Source organism: Phalacrocorax carbo, chromosome 6, assembly GCF_963921805.1.
Source record: "Phalacrocorax carbo chromosome 6, bPhaCar2.1, whole genome shotgun sequence".
In the NCBI taxonomy this organism is placed as follows: Eukaryota; Metazoa; Chordata; class Aves; order Suliformes; family Phalacrocoracidae; genus Phalacrocorax; species Phalacrocorax carbo.
In genome coordinates, this window is record NC_087518.1 from 49,928,076 (window position 1) to 49,940,408 (window position 12,333).

The 12,333-nt window shown below is 52.6% G+C and overlaps 1 protein-coding gene across 1 annotated transcript; it reads left to right on the top strand.

Annotated features, from left to right (window-relative positions):
• The first annotated feature begins 600 nt into the window (after nt 1-600).
• On the top strand, nt 601-12,214 carry SMIM44 (small integral membrane protein 44). The gene is made up of 2 exons (XM_064455749.1): nt 601-1,855; nt 11,611-12,214. Exons 1-2 carry the CDS (start codon nt 1,465-1,467, stop codon nt 11,784-11,786), a joined length of 567 nt encoding a protein of 188 aa, XP_064311819.1. The 5' UTR covers nt 601-1,464; the 3' UTR covers nt 11,787-12,214.
• Nucleotides 12,215-12,333: the final 119 nt, after the last annotated feature.

A 12,333-nucleotide genomic window follows, 5' to 3' on the forward strand; every position in this document is an offset into this window, starting at 1 on the left:
GAGCATCACTCCACTAGGATGCCGGCAGTGGGATTGATGATGTCTGCTCTCCTCCTGGCAGCGCCCACAATTTGATTCCTCTCTGCCAGCGGCGCAGCTCCCAGGCAAAGGCTGCGCTCGGCACTCACAACCGGGCTGAGCTGGGGCTTATCCCCAAGGGGATGCCAGACATGTCCCCAGCACTGCCTGAGCCTGGGCTGCCCCTGGGACACACCAGCTGTGCCCACTCGTGTACCCACGCACACCCGCACGCACCCTCCAGCTGCTCTCCACCTTCCCCTCCACCTCTCTGGGAAGATCCAGCGGATGGATCAAGACACGTCTTTTGGCATCGAAAGGATTAAATTCCTGGGGAGCAGCGGCAGAGGCTGAATCTATGCTCCTACCAGGCATCACCGGCTTCACAGCACGCTTGGGAGTTGTGGAGCTGACCTCTCAGCAGCTAATCCCCGCCACTGCTGGCAGCCGGGGCAGCTGGGAAGAGCAAGCAGGGCTGTAGGGTGAAGGGACGGGAGGGGAAGAGGACAGGGAGGAGTGTACACACGCACACGCACGCATGCACACACACCCCGCAGATGGCAGGCAGCAGCACCGGATCAGTTGCTGTTTGCGGGGAGGTCCACAGGGAGCCGAGCGCTGAATAAAACAAGCTGGAGCATCAGGCGAGCAGATCTGTTCTCTTGCAAAAGTCCTTAAGGTAAAACCCGAGAGCAGCTGCTCCTGTCTCGGCTGCCCTTCGGAGACCGGGCGCTAGCCTCACTGCTGCTGTGGTTGTCACCTCTGACTATGATTTTGTTTTTAAAGGAATCAATCAGGAGATGCCAGGAAAAGAAGTTGCTGAAAGCCAGGCTGGCACGACGAAGAGCTGCGTGCCACCGGCTCTGTCACACGCTGGGAGCAGCTGAACTTTGTGGGTTTTGAATATACATTTCTCCTCTGCGGACGCTTCAGGCAGCGTTACAGGGAGAGTCACGGCACGGCACCGCACACCTTGCACCTGCTGTTACCTTGACCGAGCCTGGGGGACAGCAAAGGGGCGATTTCTGTCTCCAAGGACCATCACCTGTGAAAAGAATCTGGAGAAGGGCAATTTATCTTTCTTTTCCAGATGACTGAAAATACCTACAAGATCCTGTCTCTCCGGTTTTCATCAGTGAGTAGCATCAGGGAGAGACAGCTGAGGAACAAATATGGTATTGGTCAAAATCATTGTAGCACCTACTTTTTCCCAAGGAACTTCATGCCTGTAGGGGTTTGCTGTGGGCATTTCTAGGAGTGAGGACTGACATACCACAGATGCATCCCTGCCAGATCATGTAAGAATTTGCAAATGAGAAACCTACCCCAGCAAGACCTTTTCTGCCCAGTTTGCAGTCCATGGTTTGATGTGAGCACGGCAATTCTCGCCTCTTTCTCTCCCTTTTAAATCTCTTGGGCTTGGTGATCTCTTTCCTCATTGCAATTATGATTATTTGCAACATCAGTGCCATCAAAGATTGGAGCACTTTCCTCTCCCAGATCCTCCCCAGCGTTAACAAAACTCTGAACTTGGTACAGCAAGTGGAAGCCACTACTAGCTCGGTGGTAAGCGTCCTCCAGGACCCTGAGCAGGACAACTACCTGTCCAACAGCCAGTCCATGAACTCCAGCAACTTCACAGCTGGCCTGGACCACTTGTTCCAGTACTCATACTCGGACAATGACCAGCTTTACAAAGAGTACAAACCCCCTCCTCGAGACACCATTCCTCTGCCCAAAGCTGTCCTCTACCTTCTCATGGCAGCGCTGGTGGTGGTAGCAGTGGCGTACGCCATCGTTGGGCATCTCATCAAGGACCTCGTTTATGACTTTATAGGTGAGTCTGGGCATTACGTGTTGTGTGCGTGTGGTCAAAAAGAGCCTGGTGCAAAGCCTGGGGATGCTGGCTGGTGTCTGTCCTTTGATTTGGGTGGGGTTTAGACCAAGCCCTGACCCTTTCACGTTTACAAGAGTGTGAGTTTATCTGGTGTGCTGGGTGCTCCAAACTGAGCTGTATGTCAATCAGCTCCCCAGAGAAAATCCTTAGGTTTAGCCCCTTTCCTAAAGAAATGAGGCTTGTGTGTGTGCGCACGTGTGTATAAATGTGTATGTGCATACATTTGTGCTGCCAAACGATTGCAAAATCCATTGGCTAGTTTCAACTTATCTTGGATTAGAGGCCTCCAAAATTAAAAGTTTCATGGCAACAGATACCGGAGCACAGGATAACAACCCACTAGTGCTTTGTGAAGGAAAAGTTAATCCCTTATCAGACACCAGTGAATCCATAAACTCCTAGGAAACACAGCTCAGCAGTCTGGCTCCCTTGTACAGCACCTAGCACAACCGTCACAGCCTCTGAGGCAGCTGCAACAAATCTATAACATGAGAGCCCAGAGAGTGCACATTTTTATGAGAATTGGCTTTCTGGCTCTTTCATTCCATCCTGTTGCTGATGAATGAGGTCCCTCGTCACTGGGGATGAGAGCATAAACACTCTGCTGGCTGTGGCCGCCACGGGCAGGCAGAAGTACAGACCGCTTACAGCAAGCCCTCAGCAGTACTCTCGCTGTTTGCCCCATAATTTGTAAGGCTGGTAGTGCCGGGGAGTGCAAATGAGCCTAATTCCCGTCTGAATCCCCTGTACTTTTGGCCCCCACACCCTAGCAGCCAGCTCACCATGTCTATTTGGGGGACAGGGCCCTGCTGCAGGGAACTGGTAGCAGTTTCCCAGCTCAGATGGGGGGTCAGAAGGGATCCACAGAGGGATTAAAGCTTCTGGCTCCTGCAGATATGCACCTCCCAAAAGTTCTGAGGAGCAATGTCCTCTGCAGGGGAGAAGGGCTGAAATCCCTTTGCACACCCCTTGCTCCAAACCTGGCCCCGCAGCCATGAACGAAGCCCTGCAGACTTTGTCTCTGTAGCAGGAGGGAAATCACACTCCTCTGGAGCAAAATCCACGTGTTCATTCAGTATTCCCCTTTATTTCCCTGCTCCTGGGATGAAACCCCAACCAGTGCCTGCAGGGCAGGCAGCACCCATGCCTTTCTGATGGGAGGGCAAGCTAAGACCCTTGGGCAGGGGGACCCAACCTGGCAGGGGCTGGCAGACCTAGGACACGGGTATTTGGGGAGGAGGTATTTGGGACAAGAAGGGTCAAACCTCCTGGTAGGGAGCAGTGCTCGGGGTCTCACATGAGGCTCGGCCAGGGAAAAGGCAGGGTGCTGCTCCTGGGGAGTCTTTCTTGACCCCAGCTGGAAGGGAACAGATACTGTCTTAAAGTGTTAAATATAACACTTAATCAGCAGCTTGCTGGGCCTGTAATGTCTCCTGGCTCTGCCACTCATCTGATTTAGCATTGCCTTCCGAACAAAGGTAGGCAGCAGGGACAGCACCTAAAAATATATACGGTCCTGCCCTGAGATGCTCAAACGACCAGCTTAAAGAAGGTTAGAAACCACCCTCCAAGGCAGGAGCTGGTTCAGTTGCAGTGTCCCGCAGCACAGACATCCCTGCCCTGATTGCTGGGGTCCCTGATGCAGCAAAGCATGGATGTGGGTGCTCAAAACTACCCTGTGGGTGGGTACTGCAAAGCAGGGCCAAAATCCACACAAATTTCATGCCCCTCTAGGCAGGGAGAGAGGCTGAAGCTGTGGTCAGAGGCACCTGTGCCCCTGCAATGCTATTTTCAGCTCAGCACCAATGCTCCCTGGTGACCTTGGGCACCTTTTGCTTTTGCTTCCGTGTGGGACAGGGTCAACAGGGTGTCCCTTCCCTCACAAAGGCCTCTGCAAAGGGATTTCCACAGCCTTTCACAGCACTGCAGCTGACCCAGGGCTGGACAGGCACAGGGACAGCCCTGGGGTCTGTCTGCTTTCTACCACTGTGGAAGAAGCCTTTTCCCAGCTGAACTCCCTCACTGAGGGCAGAGCATCCTGCCTGCCCCAGGTGGAGGTGACATCTCTTTGAGTTAGGATCAGAAATCCAGATGTGAGCTTCTGCCCCATACAGACAGAGAGGAGGGGCATTTCCCAAACTCCAGCAGTACCCCTCAGTGCCAAAGGCTGCCTCCAGCTTGTCCTATTTAGCACTCCGGGCCCATCTTCACACCATTTATCCACTTAAAATGAGCCAGTCCTCAGAGAAGAGCAGACAAGACCATGTTTGTTAACACTGCCAAGCAGCAGCCTTTAAAGAGAAGGTTTAATTTGAATGAGTTTGCATAAAATTACTTCAGGGACAGGACAGAGGGACAGGGGGATAGTAAATAAGAAGGTGGTCTATTAGCTGCCTTAACACAATGCCTGGATTTATATACTCGGCAGCAGCAACAACCACTGCTATCAGCATTTCTGTGCTAATCATATTTAGAAGGATACAGAGAGAGATGGAAATAAGATGCCAAAGGGCTGGAGCCTGTTTCAGTGAGATTAAAGTGTGAATAGTTAATCGCTACTTTAAACAGTCACTTGGAGACCTCAAGGATGATTTTGACTCCTCAATAACAGCTTGTGGGCCACAGCTGGGGGAGTCAAAGCATCACCCAGCCCTGTGCATTCATGGGGACTGTGATAGTCTTGGTTCAGGATGGCAGAGGGGCTCTCAGGATGCTGCTGAGCTCTTCCTGGCAGTGCGTTCCCCCTGTGAAATCCAAACAATTGAGACACCAACACCTCTCTTGCAGCCGCTTCTTAAAAATTCAGTCAGAGCATGTCCAGGCATCGCCGGGGGGAGATGAATGCTGCTGCGATGCCCAGCGGGGTGGGAAGGAGAGGAAAATGGGAGGCTGCATCGGAGGAAAGGGAAAGATGTATTGTCAGAGAGTGTGAAGGCAGACTTCCCCTCCAGCCAGGGTGGGGAAAAAAGGGCTCTGAAAGAGCCTGTGTCCAGCTCTTCATGGAGAGACCTGGCCAAGAGAAGCCCAAAATACCTTAATGTCTCTCTGGACCTTCCCCTGAGCCGACAAAGTCTCATGTCTGTGACTTTGCCAAAACTCACCAGGCATCTCTGCTCTGGGATGGATGCAAGCCCCCCAAGCCGGGAGGATGGCTCCTGAGTGAGTGCGGATCAGACCTGGCTACCAGTTAAGACAAATTGGGTCGAAACGTTTGGAAAGCAGCTTAACTCGGGAGCGCTGGAGAGCTGCCAGAGACGACGCTGCAGTGAAGTGCTGGCTTGGCAAATGACAAGCCTGTCGCCAATGTAGGAAGTGCCTAATTACTGCAATCCTTGGGAATGAGCCCGCCCTCCCTCCTCCGTCCCCAGCAGTTCACTGAATATCACCCTTATTTAAACACAGAAAAAAAGAGGAAAAAAATGGGCGGGGTGGGGGGAGGGAATTTGGCTAGAAACAAAGTGGTTGGCATGGAGACTGTGGTGCGTGTGGTCCCCAAGAAAGCATCTCACGGCCTGCATGGGAACCACACGGGAAGGGTCTGTTGGTCTGTGTGGGAGCTGATGCTTTGTGGGGAGATGTTTGCTTGTGTCACCCAGTTCAGCCGAGGTCTCCTCTGCGTTGCTGATCTCTGCAGGAGACCTTGATGAAACTTTTCATTCAGGAATGGGCCCACGGCAGATGCCCAGCTGGGGTAAGGCAGGGCAGGCTCACCAATGCCAGCAGGACTATGCTGGTTGATGGCTTCAGAATTGCTCAAAACCTTAAGCCATTCTCGGAGTAGGGTCTTTCTTTTCTTTGCCCTTTTGACCCACCAGCTGTATTTTTATTTTTCAGCCTTATCTGCACCCGCCACATTTCAGGCTTCCTTTAGCAAACCATCCCCTTGAACAAAGAAACTGTGCATGAATCTAGCATTGCTGAAAATAGCTGCTGGGTGATCCTGCAGGGACTTGGGATCCGCTTTTAATTGCTCCCACACAAAACTGCAGGGCTCAGGATAATTCAGCCCGTGGCAGGGATTGCAGATAGCATCTCAGGCCCATCAGAGACAACTTACATCTTCTTTTCAGATTCTGTTTTGAGGGTGATTTATTTGCATCCCAAAGACATGGAAAAAGAAAAGGCCCTGTCAGGTTCCTTTCTGTTTCCCTGTCTCGGTGCTAACCCACCTCTGACACTAACCCCGCACCTCAGTTTCCCTTTTGGTGCATGGGGGTGTGTTAGTGGTTCCTTAGCCACTGTTTTACGGGTGCTGATGTCTAGCTGTGGCTTTCACCAGGTTAATTCCCACTCCCAGCTACTGCGATAATGGGCAGATGCCCCATCCCTGCATCCGCCCTGGCATTGCCACAGCTGTGGGCTGCGTTTGTCAGCTGGACAAGAGGCCACAGTGATCTGGCCCTGCAAAAAGCCAGCAGAGGTGGCCCCGCTCTAGGACAGCTGCTTTCACAGCCAAACTTTCAAAGCACAAAGCCTGAGCAGCGGGATGACTCCCAGCACACTCTGCCAGGGACTGACTAAGGCTGGCCTTGGGATGTGCCATCCCATAGCAGTATACCCATTCCTGCCATCACGTGGTCTGATGATGGGCTGAGTCAGGTCCCTGGGGCGAGGATCCTGGATTTCTACTCCTGTGCAACTGCTGGTCTTCCTCAAACTGAGACCAAGCACAGCTCCTCACCCTCTGGCTATCTTTGCTCTTTCTCCATGGTGAACACAAAGGCTGGAGGATGTGGAGAGTAACTAACCACCCCCAGCAGCATCCCTGCCTCCCACGTACCACACCTGAGCCATCACTTCGCGGAGACCGGCTCTCCAGAGCAGCAATGCTGCCCTACGGTTGGGACTGGGATCAAATGCAGGCTTGGTCCAGGGTTATACTGGTGCAGAGAAGCTATTTTTAAGCAAATATTGTGATTAATTTAATGCCTTTTCCATGTCACCCCTTTCCCCACCAGACCCTTCATGCCGCTAACAGCTCTGCACAGGGACAGTGTCCTTACCTGTCCATTGGCAAAGCAGCATGCTCGTGCTGCTCAGGGTGCAAAACAGTTTTGACTCACCCAGAAGAGCTAACCTAAGAAATTCTCCATAACAGGGGAGAAAGAACAGGCTCCAACAGCAAGTTAATTTAGAAAGATGTGAATCTGGGGGAAAAGGGGGACTTCTTGCTAACAAATTACTACTGCCAGAGGCAGACAGAGATTTTCCAGCAGAACAAGCCTGGGAGATATCTGCTGATTTTGCTAATGAATAAGCAGAGTCTGTCTTGCAAATGAGACAGATACTGTGTATTGCTGGTGTCCAGCTGTGACTGCTGCATTGTGTCAAACACATGAGAGATACCCTTGAACTCAGGTCTGTCGGGAATGCTTTGGCCAGAGCTGGTCCTGCCTTGCTGCAGAGTACAAGGTAATCGCTGGGTCAGGACTTGTTCCAAAGAGGTCTTCTGCTCCTGCTGCTGGGAAAAGGGCTTTTTTAGCAGCTGTTTTCACACCTAGTTCCATTTAAAGCAAATAAAACTAGAGCACGAGTTTGATTGTTCATCTAACACGTTTCCCCTTCCGTTGCTTATTTCCATCTCTGCAGGGAGTGTGAATGTCTCACTCACTGGGTTGCATTCAAATTTCAGCCCGTTTTCCCACCTCCCTCTGCTCTTCTGTCAGGGACATCTGTTTTCCAGTGGCTGAAGTGCCTTATGGACATCCCACCCTGTCACCAATGAATGCAAGGGTGCTGGCCACCCCACCGGGATGAGACGGGGCATAGAGCATCCCTGTGCCCCTGTGCACACAGGCAACAGGAGGCTGCTCCCTGCTGCCTGCACTGTAAGAGGTTTCCAAGTGAGGACTGTCCCTCATTCTGCTGGTACGAGGAGGGGTAAAACACATTGTGAAATCTGAGCAACCCTGAACAGTGTTTTTCTGCCCCAAAAAACACTGCACATCCCAAGGGTCCTGCTTGTAGAGATGCCATCAAAGAATCAGGCAGAGCCAGGGAGGTGCAGGGGTGCTTCGTGTCATGTCACTGTGCTATTCAGGGAGAGATGCTCTTCTGCAGCTTCTGATTTACCCAGTCTACCCTATCTCCTCTCCCCAGCTGCTTTGGATCAATTGCTCCATATCGATCTCACCCCACCTCAGCACTGTCCACCTCGCTGTTCGCCCTGCAAGACCTCAGCAGGTGCGCTGAGCCTCGGCAGCACCTGGCGAGTGGGGAGAGGTGTGTGGGATAGATGCTGCTCCCCCAGCCTGGCTGAGAATGTCACTTTGTCCTTCCCTTTTATCTGAGGCATTTGCATACATGCCCATGTGCATGCCCTGATTTTGCAGCACGTCTTACAAGCATCTTCCAGGGCTCGGGCAGGGGCAGGCAATGCTTTTCCTTACCTCCAAAGTGTGACTGGCCTCGGTCCAGGGGTGCCACTGCCCCAGGATCACACTGTGGGACCCCTGCTTGCTCCGGCTCTGCCCTTGGGTGCCCCAGGTCTGTTGGGTGGCCTGGTTAAGCCCAAATTTACCTGCCTTCTGGCTGGAGCCTGTGTGAATCTGAATGTGGACTTTTCTCCAAAAGAGGATTTAATTTTCCTCTCAGTTGCAATTGTGTCCATTTTCTGCTGCTCATGCAGACCCCCTGCCAGATGTAAGGGACAAAGAGAGGAATACCTGTCATGATGCTAAAGGCTTCAGCTACCTTCAGTCAGTCACCACTGTCCATTGGCTCCTGGCCCTTCACCACCCTCCATCACCTGATTACACCCCCCCTGCAGGGTTCATTATCCAAGGTTTCTAATGCATGCTGGTGCATGACATGTGTTTGTGCATCCCATCCCCTGCAAAGGTCCTTCCACATCAGAACAAGGTTTAATCATATCAGGACCAAAGATGTGCAGGTCTCCTCCCTCCTCCCCCTCAACCCTCCCCAGACATCCCATGGGGAACCTGGGGGCACCCTGGTTTCTCACCCACAGGCTGAGCAAGCTGGGGAGGAGCCGGAGGGAGAAGCTGAGGAGGAGCATGCGTGGCTGGGACAGAGCTGGCCGGCAGCAGCTGGCAGGGGAGACGAGGGCGCTGACATTTTTATGGTTGTTTCTCCAGGGTCCTGCTGGCAGGAGATCCTCCACTAGCTTCATGGGGCCTCATTCCCCTCTTTTGCACATGGCAACATGCTGAAGTTACAGGCCATAAATGGCCACAAATAACATGTAATTGTGTAATTACTTCACTCCTTACTTACACAGTCAAATCATAAAGGCATCGCAGTAAATACCCTCTAATGACAGCCTAATTACATCTTCCTGCAGATTACTGGGTAATTAGATCCAGCAGGCTCCAGAAATAATTCCCAGGGAAGCAGCAGTTCGGATTAGCGTGTACAATCCAGCCCGCATTTACCCGGGAATGAGACTGCGGCAGCCTCACACAAGCTGCCTTCCCCAGGCACCCCAGCCAGCCACGTCCCCTTTGGTGACCACGCACCCTTCTTCCCTGCCAGACCAGCCTCTGCTCCCACTGGAGTTTTACAGTTGACGTCAAGGAAAGCAAGCCGAGACCTTTAATAGTATTTGTAGGAGGCAATCTTGTTATTGCCTTCCGATCCTCCTCATGCCAAGCAGCTCTGCAGGCACTGGTGTGAGCCTGGTAGGTCTTGGGGACAGGGGGTGGGGGTCCAGCCGGCATGGACTCAGCCCGGGCTGCAGGCTCAGGCTGGGAAGCAACCAGTGGAGTGTTTGGCTTTGGTCTAAATCCAGTAAATCCAAGCAATATGGAGGCTATAAAGGAAAAAGACCTAAATGAGCCTCCTGAGCTTGGCTGATTTCCTCAGGGAAGGGTTGTAATGGGGAGCCCAAGCTCTGGTGTGGGCTGTGGACAATGCAAGTGAAAGCTAAATGCCCTGGTTAGGACTCAGGGCAGACCCAGGGCTCCCCAAAAGCCTTTGGATCACATCTTTGCTGAGTTTCCCAATCACTCTTGCCAGCACCGTGGTAGTTGTGGGGACCGTGGTGGCTCTCCTCCTGCCCTTCTCATTGCACAACAGGCAGACACCTCTGGTCTGGTGATGGAGCTGTACAAAAAGCGAAAACCAAGAAGAAAGTCACTCTCTGGACACACTACCTGCTCCCGGTGTGGTGGGACCTGTCTCCTCCTTGGAGCTTGCACCAACATCCATCCAGCCCACGCTGGGCAGTGGGGCACAACCCTCTCTGCTCCTTGCCCAGCATCACCCCAAAAGCCATGCCCTGTGCCCTTGGGGATGGCATGGCCAAATAGCTCCAGGCTAGAGAATAAAGTCAAATATTGCATTTCAAAGATGACAAAACATTTGGGTGTTCTTCAAAAAAGAAAGAAAATCTGTAGGGCTTTTGGGAAAGATTTGGGGCTTTCAAAAAAGTGCACACACTGAGCACAGGAATGTCTGTAGGTCTTTCCCATCTCTCCTCCTCACCACTGGTGACAAAAGAAATGAGATCTTCCTCCCCTTTCACACCTGGGATCCCACCCTGGTATTTGCCATCATTCAGTCTTGGTTTTGCTGCAAATCTTTTTTCCTCAGCCCATGAAAAAGGCAACCTCTCGCTGTAATTGCTGCCTGGCAGAGCAGGCAGCCTGCCTCCTCCAGCAACGAGCTGCAACTGAAATCCTCTGTGGGGACAGAAAAGACTCTGAAATATCCTATCCTATGCTACAAAGAAAAGAAACATAATTTCTCAAGAGCAGCCCAGTGGCAAATAAGCAGAGTCCCTCAGAAACAACTAAGTCCAGCTGGTCCTTTTGTCTGCCTCCCAAAAGCTGTCTCCACTTTATTTTGGAAGCAGGGCTGAAGCACAGGGGTCCTGGTGCTCCACTGCCCACTGCCACCAGGTCATGCCTGGCCCCAGGGGCTCCTCTCCCCTCTCCTGGGTTTCCCCAGCTTTGGTTTCCTCATTGCTGGTGCCTCCCCATCATGGCTGGGCATGGCCTCTCACCACCCCAGCAGCCAGTCAAATCTCAGAAATAACAGATATTTGGGAAGCGGCAGCACCTGCCTCCACTGAGCCGCAGTTCCTCATGCTGCAGGGCACATCTCGATCCCACCACCATCCAGCAGCAACCACTGTATTTTGGAGGGGGATTGGTCACCCCCAGGGTTGCAAAAGTGGCTAGATCAGCTCAGAGCCACATCCTGGTGTTCCTGTGCCTGCTAGAAGTGCAGCCCCAAAGCAGCCCATGGAGGGTTTGAAGCCCTGTTGTGGCTGTGATACACTGCCGTAGCAGATAAGCCATGTCCCCAGCCATGCCTCCAGCCCCATTTGGGTGTCACACAGTGATTTTATTGTCCCCTCTGTTTCTGACAGCAGAAACCTACTGTAGAAAATCCATTGCTTTCCCACGCCAGTGAGACCAGATGCACACTTTGATTCAACAACACTTCATTTTCATTTTTGGGATTATCAGGGTGATTTCATTTGCCTAAGCCAGAAGGGCTTCAAGAAACCAGCAGTCTGAAAACCAGCCTGGAGCTGAGAAGATCAGAGCTCCCTGTACCAGGGGAGTGGAGGAGGCCAAAGTGGCAGGGGTGAGCGAGGATCCCTCCTGGGGGTGAATAGCCAGAGAAAGGGGTAGGATGTACTGGGGGCAGTGATTTCCCAGCCAGCTTTGATGCTGGGAACAGCTGAAGGTAACCAGGGGTTTGTTTTGTGTTTTTCCCTCCTCCAGACTGGATCTTTGGCCCCAGCCCGGATGACAACAGCAACAAGAGTGATGTCAACTGCATCAGCAACAGCGTCAATGAGATGAGTGAGATGCCTGAGGCACCACGATGCCAGGACCACCATCCCCAGGACGTGGTCATTGCCATCGGAGAGACTTGCCACCTGCCACAGCAGACATGACCGGCGTGGTGGCCAGGCCAGGCAGGATGGAGCAGTGGGATGGAGCAGAGGGATGGAGCAGCAGGATGGCACAGTGGGATGGTGTAGCAGCCACCTTGCAGGACCGTGTGGCAGGAGGAATGGATGGGCAGAGCTGGCACCATGGCACAAAGCCCTTCTCACCCCGGTTTTGCCAACCTCTAAGGACCTTGCCGGCACGGGCAGCATCGCCCCATTTCCCAGTCTTGTCAGTCCTGCCCTGACGTCTGCCCATGGGTTCATGACCTCCCTTTTTTCCCTGTGAATAGCAAAAAAAAAAAAAAAACAAATGCAAAATACACCCACCAAACAAAGCTCACAAGAGAAACAAGCCAACAAGCCAGAGAGGAGCCGGGCAGTCCTTTGGTGTACAGCTGTCCTGAGTATGGTGTGATGGAAAGGGTGAAAGAGATGAGGAGCCTTCATGATAAATGGGGGTGTCTGTGTTTCTGAGAGCAGACTCAGGTTGCAGCAGGGAGCTGGGGCTGCAGCCAGGGGCTGCAAAAAGGCCTAAAATGTCACAGGGCCA